General features: G+C 45.7%; 1 protein-coding gene and 1 long non-coding RNA gene across 5 annotated transcripts; one reads left to right on the top strand and one right to left on the bottom strand.

Moving 5' to 3' along the window:
• The first annotated feature begins 651 nt into the window (after positions 1 to 651).
• LOC101078293 (alsin-like) lies at positions 652 to 15,584 on the top strand. 4 transcript variants are annotated; one of them, XM_011611395.2, is made up of 40 exons: positions 652 to 840; positions 1,671 to 1,746; positions 2,393 to 2,553; positions 2,729 to 2,953; positions 3,031 to 3,221; positions 3,325 to 3,357; positions 3,446 to 3,646; positions 3,713 to 3,839; positions 3,969 to 4,035; positions 4,132 to 4,313; positions 5,283 to 5,454; positions 5,573 to 5,669; positions 6,015 to 6,092; positions 6,187 to 6,396; positions 6,477 to 6,648; positions 6,732 to 6,927; positions 7,183 to 7,248; positions 7,347 to 7,497; positions 7,717 to 7,848; positions 8,479 to 8,607; positions 8,756 to 8,779; positions 9,754 to 9,824; positions 10,320 to 10,386; positions 10,624 to 10,802; positions 11,017 to 11,082; positions 11,170 to 11,268; positions 11,385 to 11,549; positions 11,626 to 11,737; positions 11,881 to 11,958; positions 12,055 to 12,191; positions 12,353 to 12,508; positions 12,706 to 12,820; positions 12,904 to 13,061; positions 13,134 to 13,232; positions 13,313 to 13,492; positions 13,573 to 13,618; positions 13,699 to 13,760; positions 14,050 to 14,199; positions 14,294 to 14,390; positions 14,513 to 15,584. In XM_011611395.2, the coding sequence occupies exons 2-40, from the start codon at positions 1,727 to 1,729 to the stop codon at positions 14,549 to 14,551; spliced, it is 4,710 nt and encodes a 1,569-aa protein (XP_011609697.2). In that variant the 5' UTR covers positions 652 to 840; positions 1,671 to 1,726; the 3' UTR covers positions 14,552 to 15,584. The 4 variants fall into 4 exon arrangements, with proteins under 4 accessions (XP_011609697.2, XP_011609701.2, XP_011609713.2 ...); XM_011611399.2 differs by lacking the exon at positions 8,756 to 8,779; XM_011611411.2 differs by lacking the exons at positions 652 to 840; positions 1,671 to 1,746; positions 2,393 to 2,553; positions 2,729 to 2,953 and having other exon boundaries at positions 3,106 to 3,221; positions 3,469 to 3,646.
• Positions 15,585 to 25,808: 10,224 nt separating this feature from the next.
• On the bottom strand, positions 25,809 to 26,933 carry LOC115251858 (uncharacterized). Its single transcript, XR_003890376.1, has 3 exons — positions 26,550 to 26,933; positions 26,336 to 26,376; positions 25,809 to 26,037 (listed from the first exon to the last, which is right to left on the bottom strand). It is a non-coding gene; the product is annotated as an uncharacterized lncRNA (long non-coding RNA).
• Between the last annotated feature and the right edge of the window lie 706 nt (positions 26,934 to 27,639).

Below are 27,639 nucleotides of genomic sequence, written 5' to 3'. Positions count from 1 at the left end.
AACACTTTGTTGCATTGCTTTTTATGTTTTACACACAAATCACCCACATTTATTACTTATTGTGGTTTAAGGTTTTTAATGTGCAATTTATCTTAATAGGGCAGAATCATATGATTGTAAAGTATATTTATATCACAGGTTTAGATAAGAAACAAAATACTTTAAACAACACTTAAACATGAAAACATTTTGATGACATATTCAAGGTTGAGTGCATCTGGTTAAAAGACAAAAATATCCTTAGAGAACTTTTTTTTGTGCATAACAAAAACAGAAAAGATGTCGTTCAGTACAGACATAAAAGATACAAACAACGCAAAAAGCAGCAGAAAATAAATTCTTAATAAAATTGTGCATGCAAAGGAAAATCTTTCATTAAATATTTGAATGGCAGGTGGAAGAAAAGAAGCCTTATGAAGTACTGGAAATTCTGTTAAGAATTCTATGTGCTATCAGGAAGCAGCTATAGCCACTAAAGGCTAAAAACATCCCAAATCATTTGCATAACCAGCGTCGGGCTTCTTACACGTGCAATTTTGTTTATGCACAATTTTGTTAAAGTAGCAGAAAATGGTGCCAATAAAGAGAAAGTTTAAGAAAGAACACCGAGGCTTCCACAGGTGTGGCACCGTCGCCATGTTTGTCCCTGCCCGGCTCCCATCCCTGAGCCGCCCGCAGCTCCGCACTACAACAACATGAAACTCGCCTGGAGAAACTTCTCCTCCATCTGCACTGATTTACCCCCGACTAAAGCTCAGTATTCCGCGACAGTCACGCAGAGTTAACCGGATACACAGACACTCCACTCGCCTGACTTTTGGACGACGCCGCAACAACTTGGTAAATTTTATTGGCTAATTTAGCAGCGGTGGCGTTAGCCGAGCGTACTTTAGCCTTCCCTTGACAGTATAGGGTCTCAATTTGCTGTTTGAAGGCAAGTAAATGTGGAAATGGCACAGATGTCAGGAGAAATGGCGCTAACAGTGAGTGTTTTCGCAGCTTTATGCGCTAATCTGTTGCCTGTACATGAAGTTGTGCACTGTAAAGAGCTTTAATTTCAAGATTCCAGAGATTGTGGCCTGGGTAATGATGTAATGACCACAACAAACGGGTGGATGCTGTTTGTGCTTAAAAATCACATTTTCATCTTATTAGATTTTATGGTATGTGCTTGTTGGACTGACTTAAGTTGTAATTGCATTAATATGGAGTTTTTTTGAAAAAAAAAAAAAGTTGTTTAAATGCCACATTGAAGTGTTCTAGAACGCATACAAAGCACCAGTTCAACTACAAAGGTCAGACTTAGTCATTCCCTGCTCACATCCATACAGAAAATAGCTGCATATAGCATATTTGCATCATTTCCAGTAAGGCCATTGGTGAGGAGATCAAGATGTGTCTTTTAGGTACAATAAATGTATTTTGAGGAAGTGGTTACAACTAGATTTAGAGTTGCAGGAGTCATTGTGAAAGTTCTTTTGCCAGAATAATCAGATTTAGTGACACTTTGGAAGATCCCAGGTTCATTTCTACATGTGTTATATTGGTATTCTGCCAAACTGTACCGTTAAACACACTACTGGTTAGCTTATTTGGCAAATGAGAGGATTCTGAACCCCAGTGAAAATCGTCAAACATGTGAGGAGATTTTTTGTTTTTTTTTCTTTCAGGCTGATGGGACAAATGTTTAAATGATGTCTTTCGTGTCCTGTGAGAATCCGAAGTGATGGAGAACGCAGAGGACAGGTAAATACACAGAACCTTTTAGGAAACCATAAAAAATGTTTCCCACCAGTGGAAACATGTTGAATACCAAAGCACCCAGTTATGACTGAAATGTGAGTCCGGCTGCTGATTCTTCTCATTTTACCAATCTGTAATTTTAACTGATGAAAGTGTGTGTCATTTTCAAAAAGGATTTTTCCTTCTGTAATGAGTTGAAGCTGTACCACCGGAGATAGCAGCTTTTAGGAGCAGTGTTATGCTCACTTCATTGGCAGAAGCTTTCCCCTACCCATGTCAAAAGGGGCATGTCAAGACTTGCAGGTGCCATACCCAGGTTAATCCTGCTTTCAGAGGAGTCTAAAATAACACCAACAGTCAGAATGGTGTGTGCCCGTTATGGATTAAGATGGCCGATTTTCCAAGGCAAAACAAAACAAACGTTGTACTTTATTTCATCTCTGCAGTGCTGAAAATGTCCCTGCACCTCTCCTGATATCAAGCAACTTTTCTATATTTGATTACCAACTAGGACTGGGACCAATATCCCACAGCTCCCAGTCCCTTATGGACTGAGCTACACGAAGTGCTCGATTTTTTTCGTCCAGAGGTCCAAAGGTTAGAGGTCTTTAGCCCTAGAAGTTTTTCTTTTCACGGTGTTCTCTCGCAGCCCAGCAGATGAGTTGGTCTCCAGAGCTCCAGAGAGTGGACTTTTCCACATCTGGCAGTCAGCAGGCCCCAGTGCCCAGCTGTGTCCGGAGAGAGTGCTGCTGTCTATTCCTGTTGTGCAGGCTGCCCTGGGAGAGCATCATGGAGTCCTCTTGGTGCAGGGTGAGTGTGGAAAACAAGGCTGTTCTGTACTCATCATTAGCATAAGTGGTATTATATTACCATGGTATATTGAACACAATTAGCTACTAGGGCTAGTTTGCACCTTTCACAAAGAACTAATTATCTTTAAAAACTGCTGCTAAAGGCTCTGGATTAAACCATATTTTTCTGGTAGGGGGCCTCGTCTATTCATTTGGAGAGCTCTTGTGGAAAGATCTGAGTGTCCCCGCATCTGCTCCAGTCTTGGAAGGCTCTCTGCTGGGACGGGTGGTGGTCCGGGTGGCTGCAGGCGGTTTCCACTGTGGCGCTGTGAGCGAACAGGGACATGTGTACACATGGGGGGAGAACACTGGAGGACAGTGTGGGCTGACAGAGCGGACTACAGAAAAAACCATCACAGGTTCCTTCTTTTTTCCCTCCTTTGGATTAGTGAGAGCCCTTAATCAATAAATGCATTTGAGCTAATTCCTTCACCAGTTTCAGAGCCTTCTCTTGTTAGCGTGGTCGACCATGAGGTCATCCCGCCAGCGGCTGTTAGGGTTGTGGATCTTGCTTTTGGACGCGAGCACAGTCTGGCTCTGTCAGCCCAGAACGAGCTGTGGGCGTGGGGCAGCGGCTGCCAGCTTGGCCTGGTCACCACCACCTTCCCTGTGTGTAGACCACAGAAGGTCAGTCTGTGTAATCAACTTTATAATTCACATTTTCAAAACCACAAAGTGATTCGGTCCAGGTCTGGATGTTGGAATATTGTAATTTCTGTTTCTCCCGCAGGTGGAGCATTTAGCAGGCAGACATGTTATTCAGGTTTGTTCTTATGTTCTCATTGACACATTTTGATTTTTTCCTCAAAAAAACAATTATTTAATTAATAATTTATAGTGTTTAACCACAGGTTGTTTGCGGTGCCTACCACAGCTTGGCCCTGGTTCGTAGTTTGCCTCCAAATAGCTACAACAGCCAGAAGCCTTCTGAAAAAAGGGAACGGGGTCACTCGCCGCACTATTCAGCAGCAGAGAGAGAGGAGCTGTTTGTGGGTGACAGCAGTCTCTACTGTCCACTTGGGGTGGAGCTGAAAGAAGGCATGGCCACAGAGGTAAGCTACCAGGCAAACCGTCTCGTCAGCACCTGTTGTTGCTACATGTCGGTTTGGGTTCCTTAGACTTCCTCCAGGAGATGTCCAAGGAGAAGGCTCCATCCTGGAGGAAGTTCGGCCAGCAGCAGCCCTGGCTCTGCATTTAACGAAGACGCGACCAAAGACACTGACTCACTGAGCAGCTGCACCTCAGGTCACTATTTTAACTCTGTAATAGACTAAGCTTGCCGCCTTCGTGGATCTTTGCAGCCATGATTGGACTGTTTTTGTCACTTCTTATCTCTAAAAGTAGCTTTTAATAAATATGCCTTTGTTCCTGTAGATGACAGCTGTGTTTCCTCAACTCTCTCCACTGATATGCTGACCTCCAGTTACAAAGAACCTAACAAGTGAGAATCCATTGGCCACAGGTTTTATTCAGTTATCCACAAGTAACTGTTCGGTAGGCATTCCAACCCCGTGATTGTTGACTGTCCTTCCCACAGTAACTTTGGAGTGACCCTGCCGTGCTCGTCCTCCTCACTGTGTCTCGACGATGTCCGACTCTGTCTTGAATCGGGGCTGCAGGTACAGCCAGGGAAGAAGCTCTCCAGCCTCTCCAATAAACACTATAAAGCAAAATCAGCAGGAACCAGAAGACATTCTGTCCCTGGGACACCCACTCGTGGTAAGAACAGAGTAGGAATGGATGTAAAGAGCGCAACCACCAATTTGATGACACTGTTGTGGAGCTTAGAACAACTGGTTAAGGAAAAGGTGTTTCCTAGCAGATATGTAAGGTATTCCCGGCTTGTGCTGGCTCTGTTTGTGTCTGAAATGAACAAGATAACAGCCTTTATTAGTTAATTAACAGGGTTGAGTTGCCTTCAGAGGCACTTGCATTAGCATTTTTGAGGTCAGTTCTGCTTTAACGTCCGTGTGCTTTAATATTTGTTTAAATTGAATAGAAAGCTGGAGCCAAACAATTCTCTCAGTGTTCCAGCTGCTTTGTCAATATGCAAAGCAGTAAAGAAACATGTTTTAGTATCGTGCTTAGGTAAAGCTGCAGCCAGAGAGCAATAATCCAGTTGTTATCTGTATTTCCTTCCTCGTCTGTGATAAACTGAACCATAATGGCTCCACTCAGATGAATGTCCAATGAGGCCTGAACACAGCGGCACATACTAATACTGTCAGACTTTATGCTGGTTTTGAGATCTTGTGACATTTCAAAAAACAAAGCAGCACGTAGACTTTATCCAGTCAGTTTTTCAACTTGATGTTTTTTGTTTTTAGATTTAAGCTGTTCCAGCTTTTGCTTGTTGTGGTTCCAGCTAATTTCTGCTCTTTATTCCTTACCTCGGCAGACGGCCACAACTCTCTGCAGGTTATTTAAGGAACAAAAGGTTTTACAAGGTTGGGTGTGTTCATACCAAACTCGTTTGTGTAGTAAATGCGCTCGACAATAATTACATAAGCGTATATGGGACAGATTAAATTCTCTTTCTTTTCACTGTATTTGTTTGTGGTGAGATTTAGAGGAGCCATGTTGCATTTGAGTCATTGGGAGACTCAAAAGTATCTACTAAATCATGGATCTGTTGGTGGAACCACATGGTCGCCAGAGTGTTTTTATGAGTGTGTTTTTTTCTTTCAGGGTCTCCACGGCGACAGCGTGCAAACGCGTGCGGAAAATCTTCTGGTGGTCAGACCCAGGCGGGAGCGCCGGAGGAGGATGATGATGATGGGCTGCCATCTCTAGACACAGAAGTCTGGAGCTGGGGACGGGGCTCTGAGGGGCAGCTCGGCCACGGAGATCAGCTCGCCAGGTCAGGCAACAAAACGAAACCAGTAGAAGCTTGCAAATAACTTTATTCTTTCTCCTAACCAGAAATGTGTGCAATAGTGAAAGTCCCTAACATAGTGCGGCTGAAATGTGTGTGTCAGACTTCAGCCTCTGTGTATCAAGACACTGTCGGGTGAGGAGGTGATCCAAGTTGCAGCAGGGTCCCATCATTCTCTGGCTGTCACTGCAACCTGTCAGGTAACTACAAACTGAACCGTCTCATTTTAGCACCATCCCACATCGTGCCCACGTGCATTTTTACGTCTTGCATACATAAAAGGAAGGAAAGGTGGATGTGCTCAAAAGATTTACTGGTTTGTTTCCACATTTTCTTTCATTCAATATAAGTAAAACTGCTAAATCTGTGTTGATTAAAGCAACAACTACCACTGGCCTGAGCAAGAGCTTGGTTTGCTCTGCACCGATCGTGGCCCTGACACAGATATAGATTTAAAGAACATTAATGCACTATATCCGAAACCCTCCACGTTAACTCTTGATCTGTTCAGTTACGGAAAACTTGACAGAGTTCTTGTTTTGCAGGTGTACTCATGGGGCAGCAACATGTGTGGGCAGCTGGGTCACGATAACAGTTCTTTCGTTGTGCCCCAACAGGCAAAGGTGCGTTAATTTTACAACATTTCAGATGTTTAAATAAGTACCATCCTGTGCCATATACTGTATGTCAGTCGAAATTCTACCTCCTGAACTGTAGCTGTCTGATGGCCTCCGAGTTTGGGACATGTCTGCCGGCCAGAGCCACTCCCTCCTCCTGGCTGATGGAGACTGCGTCCAGCCCGTGTTGTTGTACTGTGGCCGGCAGAAAGAGTCGACATCAGACCAGAGAGAAAAGTCCTACCAGAGGTCCCCCAGAAAAGCAGAGCATTACACAGTCAGGCCCACCCTGCTGCCTGTCTGCCTGGAGGTTTGCATGAGCCAAACGAAGAGTAAGAGAAGGGTGATTAGTGTCAAACAGAGTATTCATTTCCCCGTGTTCGTGTGTAGATGGGCTACATCAGCAGTGTGTGCAGCGGCGGGCAAAGCTGCGCCGTCCTGGCAGACCAGAACATCAAGGTTTTTATTTCGGCCCTCCACGAGCTGGCCTCCAGAGAGAGGCAGTTCTACTGCTGGTTGAGTCGCGTCAGGAAACTCGTCCTCACACCAATACAGAACAAAGGTACCTGATTACAATATATTGATGTTTCAAACAACAAATGCATAAATATGAACGCTGTGCCTGTCGTGTGTTGTTCTCTGCAGAGAGTACGTCTCCGTTTTTAGGTGACCCTTGCACCCATCTCTTTTCTTCTCTCTGTGGGAGTTTTTCTCAGCTAAGCGTCCTAATCGGTCGACACTCCACATCGCTTACCTACTTCCTGCAAAAGGCACAGGGCCGTGACGTCACCTCACTCCCCCTGCTCACACACATGGAGCAGTTTCTGGACACTTACAAAGAGTAAGGCCTGACACACAGGCATTTATTCACACACATGTTTTGCTAATCTGCTTAGTTCTTTTCAAATAAATATTGACTAAATACCTATTTGTGTCACTTAAAAACTAAATTTCCACCTGGTGAAAAGAACAGGCTCATGTTCCAGTGACTAATGTTGAAGCTACAATAAACAAAAACTATAAAAGTGAATAGAAATATCATATTTGTAGTGTCAATGAAGCTTCTCTAATGAAATCTGTGTCCGTCTCCATCCAGATATTGTTCCTCTGTTGGTGACTTTCAGGTGATGGGGGGCTTCCAGACCCTCCATAAGCTCACACTGTGAGTGGTGCTTGATATAAAACTGCATCGTCCTCCTCATTGATACTCAGGCAGTTTTGGCTAAGCACTTGTCTCTCGTTTATCTCTCTGTGTGATAGTGAGTGTTTGCAGCCAGAAGTTCTCACTCAGCTGTGTATGTCGGACCAGACCAGTGATGACACTGGTCTGGTTTCGCTGTTGTACTGGCCTCTGCAGCAGCTCCACCAGTACGACCGAGTCATGGTCAAAGTGGCATTTTGCTTCGACGTGGTGAGGAGCAGTTTCTATTATTACTTCTGCTTCTTTTAAACGTCTTACACCCCCTTCAATCACACATTTCTCTCACTTCCTGTTGCGATTTAGCCTGTAATTGCCTCGTTTACAGTAGGCGGGGCTCTGTTCTTATTGTAACTCTAATTTTGCAAAGCAGAAACAGACTTGCAGCTTGAAACCAACACTGAAAGATGTCTCATCCTCCAACTTTCCCAGTTAATGCCAGAGTTTCAGTCCTTCCGTCAGGGCTGCGGTCAGTACGAGTCCCTGTCTCTGTCCCTGTTGAGGAAGAAAAAAGAGGCTGAAAGCACATTCCTCTTCTGGAAGAGCCACTCCGGAAAAACTACTGTAAGCAGAAAAAAAAAAGCCATTTAAAAGCAATTTCTTGTCCTATTATATCGTTTGAAGATAAAATAAAATGACTGTACAGTTTTGAAGCAAATTATATAATCTTTTCTCATTCAAACAGATTTAAAGTAGATTAGCAGAAAGGTATTTGTGGTTGAATATTCACATTAATCAAAAGCTCACCTTGCGGGTTGACTTGTTCCTCTTACTACACTTTGAGGTGGTGAAATGGTGCAATTCCCTTTTGTTCTCTTTACACACAGATCTGGTTTGTGGGTTATCTTGACATTTCTTATCCAAGTCTTTTTTTTTCCCAAGTCACACAACTGTTGTTTCCTTCTGGCAGCAGAGAATGGAGCTCAGTATTTTCCCCCATTTGTTCTGCATGAGCAGTTTGACCAGAACACATCTGTAGCACAAGAATGCTCCACCTGTAATCCAGCTAGCCCGCGTCAGTGGTTAGATAGAAACCATATGTGGTGCGTCAGCAAACGCCATCTAGTGGCTAGTCTGATATCACGAAACCTACCACAACTGAACCTGCTGTGGTGGTTTTCTACTAGATTGACTACTTGTGTGATAAGATGTTAGCATAGGTATGAGTGATTGTATTTATTTTTCGTCCATCAGGAGAGTCTACGTCTCCCTCGGCGCCGAGTGGTGTGTGAAAGCAGCAGCAGATCTTTGACTCTGCAAAAGGCCGGGCGCTTCTCCAACCACTGGTTCATTCTGTTCAATGATGCACTGGTCCACACGCAGGTACAAGCAGGAATATGTTCTCCAGCTGCATTCCAGTGATATACTCCTACAGTTTAAAGACCTTCCACAGCATCCACCTGGTGGTTTGTTTTTTTACATCTGTTCGCTGAAAGGTTTCACGTGTGCGTTGTATTTTTCAATCACTCAGGGCGCGCTTCCCTCACAGCTCTTTGTAAGTACCTCTGACAGAGATTTGTTTCGTTTCACCTGCCGTCAGTTGAAGCACACTTGGGCTGCAGCAGCATGGGTGTGCTGGCCTCCGTTTGGTGCTTCCCCACTGACAGGGTTCACATGAGACCAATAAGCTGATGTGAAGGCAAAACAGCGCTGTGTTCAAAGACGGCTCACACTGGTGGTAAATTTCAGTTACTGGTGAAACTCTTCTTGCTCCACCTTCATTGACACATCTTTGCCTTGATATTGCAGCTTTTAGCAGTGTGTTGGTGTGTTAGTTGCATAAAAGAGGTGAATCTGAAGGGGTGGCCTCACAGCATGTCTCTCCTTTGGAACTGTGACTAATAGCTCTCCTTTTCTTGGTGTGTCATGATCATGGAGTCTCAACCTGTGTGTGGTGTGGATTGCATCCTTTGTTAGATCTTTTACATCATGGTAACAGTGTTTCCAAGGTAGTTTTCTCTGTCAACTGGACTGGGTTTCTTCTCTTGAAGACGTTTCGCCTTCTATCCAGAAGACTTCTTCAGTTCTGAATTCGCTGGCTAACAGTGTTGTTTAATGCAAGATTTAGTGTAATGTGACAGGAAGGAGCATGTTTTTCATGTATGCTAAATAATTGAGCTGAAACTTTGATTAAAATTATCTGAAAGGGTCAAATAATTTGTAACTTAGCTGCTTTTTGTGAGCTTCTTAGTTTACTTCAGTTCAGTTCAGTTTTCTGGCAGAACTGTTCCAAAATTCTCATTACATCCAATTTTAAGAAAGAATGAGGAAGTGTCCCTGTCAAGGCCATGCAGTCAGACTCAGCTCAAGCCATTAACCTCTCGTTTGCTCAGTAATAAGGGAAGGCGGTATTTAAAGAAGTAAACCAACTGGATGTACATGAGGTGTATTTGATCGTTTCCAGAGCGCATGCGGGAAGTGTCCACATAGAAGGATGATGTTGATCAAATGCTTCATGTGTCTGTGCAGTTCTCCACACATCACGTCTACCCCCTGACCTGCCTGTGGGTGAAACCCGTCACTGACGACAGCAGCGGGCTGTGAGTTTGTTTCTAAGTACTAGCCGAATTAAATTTTTTCTCAGAAAAACTCATGCTTGTCACCATAAAATCATTTGTCTCATCCTGTCAGAGATCACATGATGTGATGTCCTGCTGTTGGCAGGCTTACATGCCGCTGTACACAAGGGACACCCCCGGCTGTTGCCCATAGGTTTCCTTTACTAGCTTCCCCATTGATGACGAAGAAGCAGGAGAACTAGCAAATTTAAATCGACTCTAGCCGTGTGTGTGCATGTGTGTGTGCGTGCGTCTGTGTGTGTTTGCGTGCATGCGTGCGGGTGTTCTGTGAGTTAACCTGCACCCATATGCAGTTTACTCCAGCGCCCTCCTGACTGGTGTGGGGTGGTTAACAGGAAATAGAAGGATGTTGTGGTTGATAAACAATGATTAACAGTTACCTCTGTTCATTTATGGTTTAAACCTTGCCTGAGTATCCGGAGTGGATAATTTTTTACTAATGTTTTTTGTCTTCAGCTATGCCATTAAAATTATTTGCCCGGAGGAAAGTTTCACCATGGTGGCTTCAACACCTCAAGAAAAGGTACATTTATGTTGCCTTTACTTGTGAGCCAGATTCTGTCGCTTAGATGCTGTGAAGCACTTTGTAATTGACATGGCGGCCTTGTGGTTTTGTCATTATTATTATTACTTTTATTTATTATCATAGAATAGAGGGGGAAACACGTCTGACCTCCTGTGTTGCAGATTTGTGTTAGTTACTTTAGGCATGATTTTCAAATGACCCGTCACACTGAATCCAGTCTTGCTGTCACTCCAGAACAAGTGGTTACGATCTATCAATCACGCGCTGGATCAGGTGCTCGGTGGTAGTGGTGAGGGGTCGTCGCCGGGGACGATGGGAATGTCCCGCACAGCCTCCTACACATTCACCGGAGAAGGCCGGTTTAAAGATGCCAAATACAGCGGCAGCTGGATGTCAGGACGGGTGCAGGGCAGGTAAATCGGTCTCATCTGGTCCAGGAGACACAAGGCGACCTGGTCCACCTTCTGAGACACTCGAATCAGAGAAATACTGCCAGAAAGGAATGTTCAACAGGCCAACAAATGCATCTAGCATACAAATATGTGTTTTGAAGTGATTCAGAGCATAAGGAGGCATAGTCCTGCTGAGTAATCCTGACTCATGGACTTGAAATACCTTTGTTCTCAGAGGGTCCTTGAGGTGGCCTGATGGGCGGACCTACTGCGGGAACTTCAAGAACGGCCTTGAAGATGGGTGAGGACATTAATGACACGCATGCAGAGGTTTAGCAAAAAGATTTACTAAATTTACTAAATTGTTCCATTAATAATTCCTCTTCAGTTACGGGGAGTGCGTAATACCCAACAAAGAGCTGAACAAGCCTGACAGTTACCATGGACACTGGAGAGAGGGGAAGATCCACGGTTTCGGCAAATACAAGTCAGTATTCCGAACGTCAGCTGTAGTTCAGCGGGCGAATGACAGGAAGCACTCCTGTCCAGGCCGTCATCATGTCTGAGGCAGCAGTGGTCGCTAAAATGTAACATTGCGCTCAGGTACGCCAGCGGCGAGGTGTATGAAGGCTGTTTCAGTGAAGGGCAGCGGCACGGTTACGGCATGCTGAGCTCCGGGAAGCTGGGGAAGAAGTCCTCCAGTGTTTTCATCGGCCACTGGGTCCATGACAAGAAGACAGGTTATGGAGTGTTTGACGACATCACCAGGTAGAGGACGCAAGGGAGGACATTCTGTTTAGATATAGGTGTTCTACCTGCACTGCCTCTTGTGTGTGTTTCGCAGGGGTGAGAAGTACATGGGATTGTGGGTAGACGAGAAGCGGCACGGCAGCGGCGTGGTGGTCACACAGTATGGCGTGTACTACGAAGGAACCTTCAGAGACAACAAGATGAGTGTGAGTTTACCCTCAGATACGCACTTTAGAATTCCAAATGAATGCAGTACAGATGGTATCATCCACTTGGACTGATGCAACACGTATCATTGGGCTACGCAGTGTTAACAATGACGAAAACCCACTTTGTGTTTCCCTAACAGGGTCCCGGTCTGCTGATGTCGGATGACGACACGGCTATTCATGGGGAGTTTTCCGACGATTGGGTTGTCAACGGGAAGGTAATTACCCACCTATGATTTGTGTGTTGGTCAGTTTTGCATTTCAATATGTAAATTTCAAAAATGAATAGAGGTGAATGAGGTTTCCCTCTGCAGGGTGTTTTATTGTTGGCCAACGGAGACTGTCTGGAGGGTCTGTTCAGTGGGGAGTGGACATCTGGACTGAAGGTGGATGGAACGTACACCAAACCACTGGTGGACGAGCCTGTAAACAAAGAAAGAAAAAACATGTTGTAAGTTTCAGGGCTGGAGTCGGTCCACATACCTGGATAGCATCACGTTAAATTTACCCTGATCACAGAATCTCCCTCACATGTGTGCTGAAGGCTGCAGGAGAGTTTCCTGTTGGTGCGTCTCTGCTAACCTTTAAATGCATGTGTTTGATTCCATGCAGCAAGCTGGGTAGGTACGTGGTGCCTGCGGGTCAGAGGTGGGTCTGTGTGTTTGAGGAGTGCTGGAGTCGACTGGGCTGCGACAGCACTGGGAGAGGAGACAAAAATGTAGCCTGGGAGAACATCGCAGTGTCCATAACGGCTGCACGGAGGCAAAGGTAGATACAGTGGAAGCAAAGAAAATACACACGAATCAAATGAGTGGTGTCTGTTTGAACACTCTGTGTGTGTGTGTGTGTGTGTGTGCGTGCGTGCGTGCGTGTGTGTGTGTGTGCGTGCGTGTGTGTGTGTGTGTGTGTGCGTGTGCGTGCGTGTGTGTGTGTGTGTGTGTGTGTGCGTGCGTGCGTGCGTGCAGTCCAGATCTCAGTCGGTCTCAGAACAAAGTGTTGGAGTCTCTGGAGTTTATCCCTCAGCATGAGCAGCCAGTCACCACCTCGAACTACGACAGCATACGCAGATACCTCATCAAGGTACAACCTGTGAAGGAAGCTCGTGCACGTGTGTGTGCGCGTGCGTACGCTGCTAGTTAAACATTCAGGTTTTGTGCTCTCAGGCTTGTGAGACCCCCCTCCACCCTCTGGGCTGGCTGGTGGAGACTCTGGTGACGGTGTACCGGATGACGTATGTGGGCGTGGAAGCTAACCGGAGGCTGCTGGAACAGGCTGTCCAGGAGCTTCAGGCCTACCTCACACATCTCTACAACATTGTCCAGTAGGTTTTTATAGATTACATTTCAGACAAATCCCTAATGCCCTTAGTAAGTAACAGGAAATGTTGCTGCAGGTTTTTGTTTCCAGGGATGCCAGATGATGGCGCCGTCATCCCAGACCCCCCGGGGTCTCCATCGGTAGTCCAGAACAGCTCCAGCATGGAAGACTTGAGGTGGGCGTGTTCCTCCACAGCTCCTGTGCCACCTTGTCTCACAGTGATAGGAAATCCTCTCCTTTTTTGCCATGCTGCAGTGCTGTAGTGGTGAGCTGCTCCTCTCTGCTCCTCCCTCTGCTCCTGCCTCGACTCTACCCTCCTCTCTTCACGCTGTACCGGCTGCAGGAGGAGCAGGAAGACGCACTGTACTGGGACCGCATCCTGCGTCTGAACAAACAACCCGATCAGTCGCTGCTGAGCTTCCTGGGAGTGCAAGAGTGAGTGTTACGCCGACAGATAAACCAGGCGCGTCCTGTCGTCCTGATCCATTGACCTGTTATTCTCTCCTCTGACGCAGGAAGTTCTGGCCTACGTGGATGTCAATTTTGGGGGAGAAGAAGCAGGTCAGACCCGTCACCAGGCAGTGTCTGGGTCAAGGTCGTCTTTGTTTGTTTTAATGCAACTCTTTAAACTTTCATCACAGATTGTGTCGAGCAGCAAAGACGCCTGCTTCGTTTCCGCAGTTGAGACCCTCCAACAAATCAGGTAGCTGTCATGTGACCCAGAAAAGCTTGTAGCCATGACCCAGCCCGTCTCATGTGTTTTAGAGGAACCAATTTACTCTTATTTCAAGACAGTCCATGTGGCACAATGGGAAGTACCAGAGATGTAAAGGAGGATACTGATTTTGCCATAACAAGGAAAAGATATTGGTTCTATTTCCTGGAGAAGCTTGAGGAAGCTGATTCTCTTATTCACACAAAAAATAACAGTTGTTTCAGGAAATGCAGAGACTAACTACATGTTGTTAACGAACCTTATTAATCTCTCGCAGCACCACCTTTACTCCATCTGACAAACTCGTCGTCATCCAGAAGACCTTTGAGGAGTTGACCCAGGAAGTCAATCCCATGCTGGACGGCCACTTCCTGTGGTGCATGGATGACTTGCTCCCACTCTTCATCTACGTGGTGGTCAGAGCGAGGTAGGCTCTCACATTCTGACAGGTTTTGTGTTTTAACCATGGCATGTTGGGCGCGTGCAGGTTTTTCCTTGTTGATTTGTTGCTGCTTGTGCAGGATCAGGAATCTGGGAGCGGAGGTCGATATGATTGAAGATTTGATGGATCCGAATGTTCAGCATGGAGAGCTGGGACTGATGTTCACCACCCTGAAGGTGCCCCCGCCCACCATGACACAAACATGCTTTTAGATGTGCTGGAAGCCATTTTGACAGAATGCTGCAGTTTGTATGCGTCACTATTCATTACTCACATCAGCTGAACTGTTCTGTTGCAGGCCTGCTACATCCAGATCAAAAACGAGTCTACGACATAGTGGAAGACACCACGTTGCCACTCGGTCAACAATTTCCACAGGAAAGAGCTGCAAGAGCAAACCAGTTACTTTCAACTGGAAGCCACTGGGAAGAACAGAGCTAAGGGAAACTTTATTGCATAATTTCTATCGGGAAACTAATGTTGAAACTAAACGTCTTCACTGATCCTTTACCAACATGCAGAACACAACAAAAGACAGTGATTACAGGGAATTTCCGCCCTCTGGTGGGCGCAGTAATAACTGCATATCGTTTTTACAGATACAGCAGTCGCTCCTCTCCGTTATGACAAAACTGTTTTATCTATTTATATTTTTAAGCTCTCTGTGAGCTGCGGGACTTTTTCTTGTCTAATTTTGATTTGCTGCAGAGCAGAAAAACACTGAGTGGAAAAAAAATGCTGCAGATGGCCTTAAATAAGAGTCATTCAGGCTTTTATCAAGCACTTAAAGGGTTTTAACTTGTGGTACTGCATCTCTGCTGTAGATAACAATCATTTCACGGAGGGAAATTACATACTTGGGTTTTTTTCACATCAGCAGCACTGAGTTATCAAACCAATGGAGCATGTTCTGGTCTCTGTTACCAGTCATATTCCACCATGCAGTTGTGTGTAAATGGACATTTTTATTGTATATCATATGAAATATGACTACATTTCCATGTCACACTGATTTTTCCTGAGACTGAAATCATTCTAACATAACAGTGGCCATGTTTTTTGGTGCTATTATTTTATTTGTAGGAATAATGATTTATTGTTATAAGTAAATAGCATAACTATTTTTGTAGGGACACAAATTGACACAAGGGTCAACCACCGTATGCAAATTTTAAAAATTAATTTTGCATAATTAACTAAAGAGTTTTGATAATTTCAGAATAAAGGTATTATGCAAGACTAATAATGTAATGAACTATATTCTTATAATAAAATATTTCTTTGCTGTACCCTTAAGAAATGATGAGAATTTGTTAATATAAAATGCTTTTAATGCAGTGTTTCTCAAATAAATGATTTTGAACTATGAATGTTTTGCTCTATTTCAGATTTTCCCATCAAGAGTCACAATAAGTAAAGTCAGGAAAATAATAATATTAAACCATATAGAATTTTATAATTAAAAAAGTATTCATGCTTTTTTCCTGTTTTCAAAGCATCATTTTTTACTCAATTGCAGTCTTTGTTTATGGTATAAATTGGATGGAAATCACTAAAAGCAGTTCAGATTCATTTAATAATTCATGTTTTTAAAAAGTTATACGTATTTGTCTAAATTTTAGCATCTTCGTGTCACCTATGAAACGTTTTGACTTTACTACAATAGCAGTAATACTACACGTTGACCACAAGGGGGCGACGTCTGCTGAACTAACCGGATGAGTTAATCAAACTTCAACATTCCAACCAGGAAGATGAGCAGGTTTGTGTCTGTAAATGGTCCAGTTAATATCCTGTTTCTGTACAAGCGGAGATGGAAAAAGTTGACTTATTCCTCCTCAATTTAACATAAAATACAAACCAATTCCAAGTTTCAACAGAATGGTAAACCAAGAGCAGCACCTTAATCTGAAGCTAAAATTTAAGGTCTAATTTTCTTGGGCTTTGTGGCCCTCAGGGAGAGGTTGTTTGGGGACATACAGGACCGGAACGTTGAGGGTGTTTCAAAAATATTAAATATGCTGGCCTCTATTTTGGAAAGACAGAGGCAACGATGAGTAGCGATGAAAAGCGAGTAAATGACCTTTAGGAGTGTGGAGCACAGAACGCAGGCGAAAGCCTCTGAGATTCACACGTTTTCTCCGTCTAGTTTTTACGCTATCCTGCTTTTAAAAGTCCTCATAAGGTGAGAATCTTCATGCAATTGGGAACTTTAAAGAAAGGAACAGGGCACAAAATCAGCTCTAAAATCAGCTCCACTCAAACGTGGCCCAAATGACGTCCGTGTTGGACTTTAGATGCAATTGTTTCATAAACGCTGCAGCGTTCCAACAGGAAGTCTTGGTATGAATTATTAATGCCGCCACAATTGAATATCCCTCATCAGTTAGACAGACTAAACATGAGCGCATGCAAATATGTAAACATCAATATTGCATGACTGTGCGGCCATTAAGTCTTAATTTGAAATGCTGGGATAGAATCGTGTTGTTTTCTGTCAGTTCAACTCCTGAGTCCAAAATTTAGAGGGTAAAATGGGAAAACTTCTTCTTCCATCCCACATTTTTCTTGAATCTAATCAGATCTCCTCCGCTGATCCCCCGAGGAGGTTTTGGCAGCAGCCAGACGGAGCAGATCAAGAGCAGAGGAGCTCAAATAGCAGCAATAACGGTGCTGAGTTATGGGCTGTTGTGACGGGGGAGCGGCAGGAGCGGCCAGGATGAGCTCAGGTTCAGCCGGTTCAGGCTGGCACAGCTTCACACGCTCACATGCTGCCTGGTGATCTGGCCCTTCCTCAACAGAGACCAGCTCCAGTTCCAGACCACCTAAACCAGTACTGACAAGTAGTTACTTCCTGCTTCCCTGTTGCTGTTTTAGTGGGGCAGAGAGGCCAAATGGACTGGTTTTAGTGGGACAGAGAGGCTTAATGGACTGGTTTTAGTGGGACAGAGAGGCCAAATGGACTGGTTTTAGTGGGACAGAGAGGCTTAATGGACTGGTTTTAGTGGGCTAGAGAGGCTAAATGGACTGGTTTTAGTGGGACAGAGAGGCCAAATGGACTGGTTTTAGTGGGACAGAGAGGCCAAATGGACTGGTTTTAGTGGGACAGAGAGGTTAAATGGACTGGTTTTAGGGGGACAGAGAGGCTAAATGGACTGGTTTTGTGGGCTAGAGAGGTTAAATGGACTGGTTTTAGTGGGCTAGAGAAACCAAATGGACTGGTTTTAGTGGGTCAGAGAGGCCAAATGGACTGGTTTTAGTGGGACAGAGAGGCTAAACGGTGAGTTGTGCTCTTGTTTAGTGTAATTCTCCATGTCTATTAACACTAATTTCCCCTCTCTTGCTCAGACGTCTGTTTCTCCTTCTGTCTTCCAGATCTCAGCTGGATGAAGGAGGTCATCGCTGGACTCGGGGGATTTTGGGATTTCTGGCCCAGTTGTGACCCGTGACTGCGCTCAGGCGTGGCCGCTGCAGCGTCCTGCCCGAGCATTCGGCGCCATCTGCGCTCCTCTTCCAACAAACACATCCCAACAGACAGGAAGAGCCTAATGAGCCAGGGGGCGTAAATGTAATTATATGGGAGGAAAAACCTAAACGAACATTTTCTCTGAGCCAACTTCCATCTTATTTCCAGCCTCCACGTTTATGTTGTGTAGGGAAAAAATAGCAACCACGAGTCCCTTTTATCAGAAATCCCAACATTTAGCTGCAGAACATGTCACCCAGGGACTAAAACTGTCCAAGAGGGTCAATAAATACATTAATTACCCCCAAAATTCCAGTAGTACCTCAAATGTCAATTAACACTCATCAAGGGCCAGAAAAGTACTTTTCTTTTTTTAAGCAAGCTAATTAAGTTGACATCACCCTGTTAGGTAAATTACCCACCGTTGGGGAACGTCCAGCGGAATCATGTGAACTATTGGGCCGGTCCATCCAAATAAACCCCCCAAATCAATGAAATCACACACTGACGCAACTCAGCCGCGTCTCCTCACAGCGAAGATTGTGTGAAGGGAAATATTCCCCCCAACAACCGTCCCTTATTTAACAGGGAAAATGGAGTAACGTGAGTCATGAGACACAACATGTCCCCTGCTCTCTTGTGACTGCTGCCTGCAGTAGATTACATTATGGGATGGCCGCAAAGGTACAAATGCTCTCACGGAAGACAACTCCGGTTTAGGTTCGATGCTGTTCCACTTCCATGAAACGAGCCTTGTGTCTGCAGCACGGCCGACTGCAGTAACCTGAATAACGGCGGGAAAGACACTGGAGCTCTTGTGTTAGCATCTGCCTTAATTAGCCTTTCCCACGCCACCGCCGCCCTCGGTGAGCGCCGCCGGTGTCTGGTGTTGCTCCCGAAGGAGACGCGCACGCATGCAAGGTGGCCACCTGAGCCTGTGAGAGGTGTCGTCTTCGACAGTGCCTGTTAGTCGGCCTGACGGGAAGAGAAGCACCTGAATGTCACACGGAGGCCGAGCGTCGCCGGGGGCGACACCAGAGATGAAGTTTTAAAGAAACAAAACAAAACGAGGGCCGTGTTGTGTCAACAGCAGCTAGCGTTAGCGTTAGCGGCCTTGTGTGGACACTAGTGCCGCTGATCCCGTTCCAGCTGCTTGAGGTGTGTTTATGTGGCATTTTTGACTTGTCTGTCACACCTTTTATCCTTCAGGATGGGATGTTTCCTCACAGGATACTGACACCGGTGTGTTTAAAAGGTGCAGTCTGTCTGGTACGGCCTTGGAAATATCTAAACATGTGTGTTAACCCCCACCTGTTTCTAAATAACACTTTGTCCCTCTAGAGGGAACATTTATGCAAGTTTCACGAGTTCTCTCAGGCTTTACCCTGTTGCGTAAACAAAACAAGCTCTTTTTAAATGCCTATTTTCCTTTTTAAACAGAAAAAAAAGGCCCGCAATAAGTGCAGAGCTGCATTCCAGGGCGATGAGGTCATGCCCACTAAATGTCAAGTCTCTGCAGGAACCAACAGGTGGGTTTATGGAAGCACAACACGGCCGATGTGACAGTTTACTGCGACGACGCCACATGTTTTTGCAGTAAACTGTGAGTGCCAGTGAATCCGGGCCCCCGCCGACCCCCCGGGTCCATTTGGATGCACCAGCGGATGTTTGTGACTCACCTCTGAGGCACCAACTTCATTGTTTTCATTCCCTCGATGAAGCCGCTGGTTTCTATCCAGGAAATAGGTGGAAATCTGCAACCCTACCAGTAATCTCCCCTTTCCCCCGCCAAACACACACACACACACACGCGCACACACACACACACACATACACACACACAACCAAGCAAAATATTATCGCAGAGGTGTTACCACTGCGCTCGCCCTTTAATGGATTCGCAGTTACTGGAAACCCCCCCACACACTCTGAGGAACCACACTGGTAATGATTAATAGCTTCTTCCAACCGAGTTTTAACCCAAATGAAACTAAAGATCAGCACATTTTTGGTGCTCGTCGAGGTTTGCAGATGCTGGTTTTTGCTCGGAGCGTCGTGACCTTCTGGGACCGTTTCAGAGCGTCACGCTGTGGTGAAGCAATCTCTCACCGATCGGTGTCTGAGCTGGTATTTGTGTTGGTCTAGGAGGTTAATTCCCTAAATTGTAGCCAACCTGCTGACTAACGTGTCTGACCGCCGTTCCTCATGCTGACAACAGGTGACCAGATGGACGGACGCATCACGGCGCTGTTATTCCTGAGGCTCGGCTACAGGAGCAGCCCTTCCCTTACGTCCACGATGACCCAATAAAGGGACTCGCACAAATAGAGTCGGACCGACTCTCCAACGTCCACACGCGTAGCTGCTGAACCGATACTGGATGGTGACCGACTTCTGAGCTGTTCCCATCTCAGAATTCCCACCCTGAGGCGGTTTTTTCTGCTAAAGGACACAAATGCCAGCTCGGCAACAATCAGCTCGATTCAGGGCGCCGTAGCCACAATATCCGCCGTTATCTGCTGTCCCGCGCAGACAACGGCGCAGTTCTTGTGTGCTTCCCGTTGCAGGCACGGCACCAGGCCGGGCAATAATATTTCCTGTTTAGACTTAAACCGTGACGCAGGTCGTTCGGTTTCAAGTTTAATCGGAACGTCACGGCTCGTGTGGACGCCCCGGTGAACATCCGGGTTAGTCCACCTTAAAACACTCGCAGTAGTTAGTAGAGGTCACGGACAAACACACACAGCGACCTTTAAAGGGCTTTTAGTCCAATAACACGTTTGACCTCTCTCTGAAGCATCAAAATGTCTGTATTATGACATCATCGTTGCAACATTATCAATTAATAATAAAGATCAATCAGGGTGAAACACTCTCTCCTCAGTGTTTGGCTGCCAATGATATATGATATAATATGATATGGTGTGTGTGTGTGTGTGTGTGTGTGTGTGTGTGTGTGTGTGTGTGTGTGCGCGTGTGTGTGTGTGTGTGTGTGTGTTGACCTCGATCGTCTGGTGGGATGTTTTTTTCTAAAACATGCACAGATGAAAATAAGCATAAGAGGAAACAAGAAGGTGTTTGTTTGTTTGTTTGTTTGTTTGTTTGTTTGTTTGTATTCTTAAGTTTGGAACCAGTTTTAACCAGAACAACGTTGGGTTGGAACCAGTTCGGGTTAGAGAAGAACCTGTGAACCTGTGTACCTGTGTTGGGGGGGGGGGGGGGGGGCGTTAAAAGCTCCTGTGATTTAAAGGTGCTTTAATATCGACATTGTCGTGTTAAACCTGAAATAAGTGAATTTAGCAGCTGCAATAAAGGATGTTGCTCATCAAAGTGAACCTGAGACCGTTGAGGACTGAAAACAGCCCGTCAATGTGGCGTCTAACCATCGTGGCGTTAGAATTGAGGGGTCGAGTTGTAGTTTTATAATCCCGTTGTTTATAGGAAATCAAGTGTGACAGAAATCTGCAATGCAGAGAAGCATCTTTCCAGCAGTCACTAATTCTGTTTTGGGGAAAAGGTAAATCTCTTAATTCACATTGTTATTTTGGAAATACTGGCTCAAAAGTGCTTCCCTGCTCAGGTTCTATTTCAGGTTTGGCACTTTAGACCCACACTGTAAAACTCACCCTGGGCTTCAGCTTCTGGCACCGCAGGAGTGGAAAAACTCGCCACCATTTGGTTCAGCCGGTCGTTTTTTGCATTTCCTGCCACTTCTGCAACATTTTAATGTGGTAAATGTGACTTTCTCCATGCAAATGATCCAAAGTTTTCCGTTCTGAAATGACTGCACAGGTGAGGTCACGTGAGAGGATCTGTTGGGGGCGGAGCCATAAGTATCACGCTAAAAAAATTAAGGTCAAGAGGAAAACAAGGCGAAAGGCCCGAGTGGTACTAAAAGAAGAAATTAAAGGTGGCTGCAGACAATAAAAGCCAGACCGAGACGTGAAAAAGAGGTCGTGAAAAGTAGATTAAGAGGAGGCTGTGGAGGAAGAACGTGACACGACATCAAAGGGCTGCAGACACACAAGCACGCATTCATTTGACTCTCGTGAGACTTTTTTATTACGTACAATCATCCAGCACCAAAGAATGTGGAGCTACACACACACACACACACACACACACACACACGTTAGCATCACTTTTTGCTGGCTTCTGCATGTACACTCATGTGAGGCCTGTTTGTCTTTTGCCCTCCTGCACTGTAAGTCCGTGTACGCGCTCTGTGCCCTTTGACCCCTGTTCTTGCTCTCTCTCGGGGCTTTAGGCCGGCCTTTTGTCCGCAGCTCCTTTGTTTAACCGGTGATCGGTCAGAGAAAACGCCAGCAGTTAGCAGCTAAACCAGCATACCGGTTTTTGTGTCACAAGCAGCACAATGTGAAGCAGAAGACCTGAAACAAAGACGAGCCGGGGGCTCCGGCCGGAGGGACGATGCAAAGATGAGCGGCCACTTCGTCGCTGACATCCAAAGCCGACTCCTGGCCCCCAGCAGGAGATGGGTTTCCTGTAAAATTCTGCTCCTATTGGTGCACGTCTTAAGGTAATATTGATATGAACGCTGTGACTTTGGTGCCGTGATTGGGATGTCAGCTACAGGTCGGGACAGAGGCCAATAAAATGTGGGCAATGTTTAAAGACGATTTGCTCAACAACACGTGGATTGATAACAGGCTGAGTGTAAAAGTCGGTACTGTTGCACGGATGCAGCTGGCGAGATCTGCTGAGCTCTAACGAAGGGCGCCATGTTTGAGACTTTTCTCTGATCTGTCTGGAGTTTTAGTCTTTTAGGGATTAAACAACTGCAGTTTCAGCTGAGGCTTCGACCAGTGACACAGAGCAAAGACGGGGGACCTGTCCCCCCCCCCCCTGTCATTAAACAAGCCTGGTTTCATTGTGCATGAGTTCAAATGTCTTTTGTTGTCTCACCTCCCCCATCAAAACAGAACAGGAGTGTGTGTGCCCAAAGAAAATGCTGTGTCAGCAATGACAACCGAGACACCGTGTCTGCCATCTTTCTTTACTAATATCAAACTGACCTTTAACTGATCCTTCTGTCTATTTTCTGTTATTTCTAATCAAGTCCACAGTCTATTCTACAGTCCAACCTAATATGGACACGTTTGGACCCGGGGAGCTTCACACCACCTCCTCCGATGACCTCAACAGAACCTGGTTTATAGATGAGCCGAGCCTGGTGGAGGGACGAGGCTGGATCCATTATGAATGGACAGGAAGCACCTTACAGAAGGTGAGACCAGCAGTATCGCAGCGATCTTAACGTCTCTAATCCCTCCTCATCTGTTCTGTGGCTGCTTCTGATGTTCTGCTGGAGAATTCAGAGGAAACAGAGCGAGAGAGGACGGAGATTTCCTCAGAGGAAGACAGAGGAGACGCCTGAGCTGCTGGGCGTGACTGGTCGCAGCATTTGTCGCTGGCTGGATTATGTTTGGGGTCACGGTGAGGGCAGATTAACAGGAAATCAACCGTCTTAGACTGAAATGTTTTGGGGGAAACAACGGCCACGAATGTCTCTGCTGGTCACCATCTGATGTCCTTGAGTCCTTAAGTCCTTGAGTCCTTGAATGTGGATGCAGGTTTAGCTGTTGAGCCTTTTAATGTCATTTCTGATTTTTTTAAACTGCTATATTTGTTGTTTTCAGCCTCTCATCATGTGACCGTGGTCATCTAAATCAAGCCCTTTAATCTACAGATTAATGGATGAACAAAATCGGTGACAAAATACAAAATCTCCTGATCTGAGGTGCTCGTTTCTGTTCTCATGCATCTTTACAAATCATCTATTTTTATGTTTGACCTAATCCCACTTTATTACTTATTTGATGTGTTGATTTGTCTGATTTAAATTTTTCTGTGTGTTGAAGCAAATGGGTTATTTGTTAAATCGTCTTTGTAGGTCACAGATCGCGTGTGTGTGTCTCGTAAATGACATCAGGTCGCATTCTTCCAATCTCACGAGACAGGCGAACCGGTTTAAGACGAACGCTTTGTAAAAATGGACCATTAAAGTAAAACAAAACAAAAAAAATCCTTCCTGCGGTTAAAATTGTAAAAGTATCCGCTCTCACACACACACTCACTCACACACACGTGTGGTGCATGATTGCATTGTTAAGCCCTTTTCTAACTATTCAATCGATTCAATTTGCTGTCAGAAATGTTGCCTCTGTCACTGTTGGAGTTACATTTTAATCCCTCTCTAGATCTGACCTTCAGACCGACATTTACAAACTTGCTTTTTTCTTTTCCCAGTGTTGCCCCTGCTGATGATTCACTCCTTTTTAGCACCCAGCCTGCGGTTTTTAATGATCTCTCTGAGTCTGCAAAGCTGCAGCCAATCATTAACCTGGTAGCGAGTGACCTGGGCCACTAAAAAAGACCTTCCTGATGTCTCCTGTGTTTGTCTGTTGTCACCTCCACCACCACCGCTGACAGAGTGGGACGACAGAGTGGTTAGCACCAACGCCTCTTAGCAACTTGGGTCTTGCACATGCGATCTTGGTGCTGTGTGCATGTTCTCCCTGTACCTGTGGGGGGGTTCTCCACCTTCCTCCCACAGTCTAGTACATGCACATTAGACCTGTCCCCCAGTCTCTGCTGGGAGTGACTCCAGGCCCCCATAACTCTGATTAGGAATCAGAACATAGAAAATAGGCAGCAGAAAACAGATAAATTAGCAGCTATAATATGTAATTTAATATGTAATAAATACTATAGAGAACAACCTGAAATCTTGTGTAAAATGTTAAATACTCTTGGAAGGTGTGAAGCTCTGATTTCATCTGACTATAATGTGCTTTTCTAGAGCTAACTGGAGAGTTTAGCTTGAATTTAATATTCAGTGAATGAAGTTGCAGGTGTGTTCTCTATTTGATTTTGAACAATCTGAACACACAGGTCTGGATGGTTTTTCAGGCTTGTACTAATGTGACGGGAAAGGTGTCGGTGTAGATTCCTCCAATCGTCCTGACAGCGGCGAGATGAAGGAGGTGTATGACAGGACTGTGGTGCAGGGCGGCGGCTCGGGTGGGTGTCAGTTACTGTAAAAGGAGCCATGGACGAAGCGCTGAGAGGCCCCGGCGGAGGTGGAGGTGGCGGCTCCACCTGCGAATGAGCTCTGTCAGGGAGGGAAAGAAGGAGGCTTGTTAGCCAAAAGAGTCTCCAACGCTGCAGCAGCGCTCGTGTTTTCACACAGGGCTCATTCTGTGCTGGTCACGCCCTCATCAAACGGCTCTGCCCTCAGCTTCCTTTGCCTGAATTGATCTCTCACATTTCTGGTTTATTTTGGCAGAGTCTCACTGCTGTTTAGCCTCCTCTCACATGTTTGTGTACCTACAAGGTGCATTTTGACCATAATTAGTGGAGGTTTCGGGTCACGTCAGACCCTGTAACACAAGTACAGAGCACGTTCAGCTCCTCAGTCTCCTCTTTCTGGGGTCCTGGGGGCCAGTGTTGTCAGCGTTTCCACCACATTAGATGAAATCCAAAAGCCAAATGTTCTTTAGGAAGTTAGTTTGGGGTTGATCAGACACAACATCGAAGCTGATATGCATCTCCTGAACCTCTTGCGTGCCTGCCAATCTTCTGAGAGAAGGATGAAGCATCTCAGACATCTCTGATATTGCCTGTGTTGAGGTCCACACGTGCACGTACATTCACATTTAGCGGTTTAGGCTCCCGTCCTTCAGCGTTTTTGCGTAATTATCACCCAGAGGGGCCATAAACACCCTCCCTCGCCTGCGGCTGCACTTTGTTTGGTTTAACCCGGGGGAAAAAACATGTAGGTCAGGCTGGTGTTGCTCCATCGCCACCCCCGACATGTTCTTTAAAGGTCTGGTGTAAATTAAAAACACAGTGTTTGAGCAGATGGAGAGCGCTTCCACATCTGCACGGTGAGACGTAGCTTTTGCTCCTTTCACGTGTTGGGAACAGTCTGTCCTCACATTCTTGTCATGTTTCTCTGAGCTTCTGAGTTCCACTGTGTTTGAAGAGGAAATGGTGGCACTGAATATAAGCCTGAACGTTGTCTTTCGTGCCCCGCAACTGTCTTCACAGAAAAGGCTTTAGGCGGCAAATAACAATAATAATCTAAAAATAGACACATGTAATTTATTGCAGGCAGCATGAAGTGGAATATTTATCTGCTGAGTGTATAATGGGTGGTAATAAACAGCAGACATGTGCAGTGGACGATGCTTTTAGAGGATGAAGATGAAGGCTAAATAGTTCAATCTCCCCCTGGTGGCAGGCTGCAGTAGAGGTCAGCAGAGGTCAGTAGAGGTCAGCAGAGATCAGTAGAGGTCATCCCCAGATGCTTTCACTCTTCTCCACTTACTCATCTGTAAGATTTTAGTCTCATTTAGTCTCATTTTGCTTAAGATTATTATTATTATTAGTTATTCGGAAACAATTAACTCGAACATGTTAATGTGTTTCTTAAACAACTTTAATTCTAAGAGCCAGGTTGGATCAGATCCTTTGTTCTCTCACGGGAAGAGCACGGGCTTCCAGTCGCTCCCAGTGCGTGCACATTTTAGGCCCCCCTCTCTCACCCTGTGAGGAAGTGAACAGAAGCTCCGACTCCACATCAAATGTCCGTGTGCGTGAAAAGTCACTATTGCACTACGATCGTCTGACCTGGATTTTGTGCTTGTCTCCCTCTTCCATGCCGGGGGTCTCTATCGTGCGTCCAAACGAGCGTGGATGACAGAGGAGCAGAGCTCGGGTTAATACTTTAGGCACAGCGATCGGCCTTTCTCACTGCAGGAATGTTGGCCTCAAACAGAAGGTAAACACAGATGTTGCTGCAGTCTATTGAGCAAATCCTTTAAAAATAAACGGTTGAACTTACAGAAAGAGGAGAGAAATAAAAGGCCGCCTCGGTCTTCCGCGTCAAACTTGTTTAAGTTGCATTCAGATCAAGAACGGATGTGAAATGCAACAGGCTCAAAAACACCGACAGCTTTGTGAAACACAGGATGGAATCATGGACGCGTGCGTGTGGATGCTCCATGAGTCAGCTGCATGTTCTCTTTTCATTAGTCCAACTCTCTCCCAGGGTTGTGGGAGGATGCCAGCCATCCCATCATACTCAGGATAGAGCAGTTCATTCTGCCTGCTCTAACAGCAACAACAGCGTGTCCCTCTTGTCAGTCCACGCTCATGTGCATTGACAGTCGTATTCGAACTCGCCGGCTCATCATTGGTCCAAACTGATCCTTTGATGGGGTTGCGAAGCAACGGCTGTCCTCTCTTCCCCTGTGTTCTGTCTTCCTGTATCAGAGCCAATCCACTTGTTTGTCAGATGGAACAAATCATGTCATTTAGCTGGAACAGACTGAGGAACGTGCACCGACACAATGAGTTAAGCCGAGCTCACTGACGAGTCCAACTTCAAATACCAGGCTGTTCCTGCCTCAGACTGGGTCGCCATGTGGACCACTGTTCACTCATTCCACCGGCTTCAGAAGCTTTGGAAAACTGATGATCAAAGAAACAGAGTCTCACTGCTGTTTAGCCTCCTCTCACATGTTTGTGTACCTACAAGGTGCATTTTGACCATAATTAGTGGGTTTCGGGTCACGTCAGACCCTGTAACACAAGTACAGAGCACGTTCAGCTCCTCAGTCTCCTCTTTCTGGGGTCCTGGGGGCCAGTGTTGTCAGCGTTTCCACCACATTAGATGAAATCCAAAAGCCAAATGTTCTTTAGGAAGTTAGTTTGGGGTTGATCGGACACAACATCGAAGCTGATATGCATCTCCTGAACCTCTTGCGTGCCTGCCAATCTTCTGAGAGAAGGATGAAGCATCTCAGACAGCTCTGCTATTGCCTGTGTTGAGGTCCACACGTGCACGTATGTTCACGTTTAGCGGTTTAGGCTCCTGAGGGGCCATAAACACCCTCCCTCGCCTGCGGTCGCCATGTGGACGAGTGTTCACT

Source organism: Takifugu rubripes, chromosome 1 (assembly GCF_901000725.2).
Source record: "Takifugu rubripes chromosome 1, fTakRub1.2, whole genome shotgun sequence".
In the NCBI taxonomy this organism is placed as follows: Eukaryota; Metazoa; Chordata; class Actinopteri; order Tetraodontiformes; family Tetraodontidae; genus Takifugu; species Takifugu rubripes.
The sequence above is the reverse complement of the archived record's forward strand: the minus strand, read 5'-3'. Positions and strand labels throughout refer to the sequence as shown.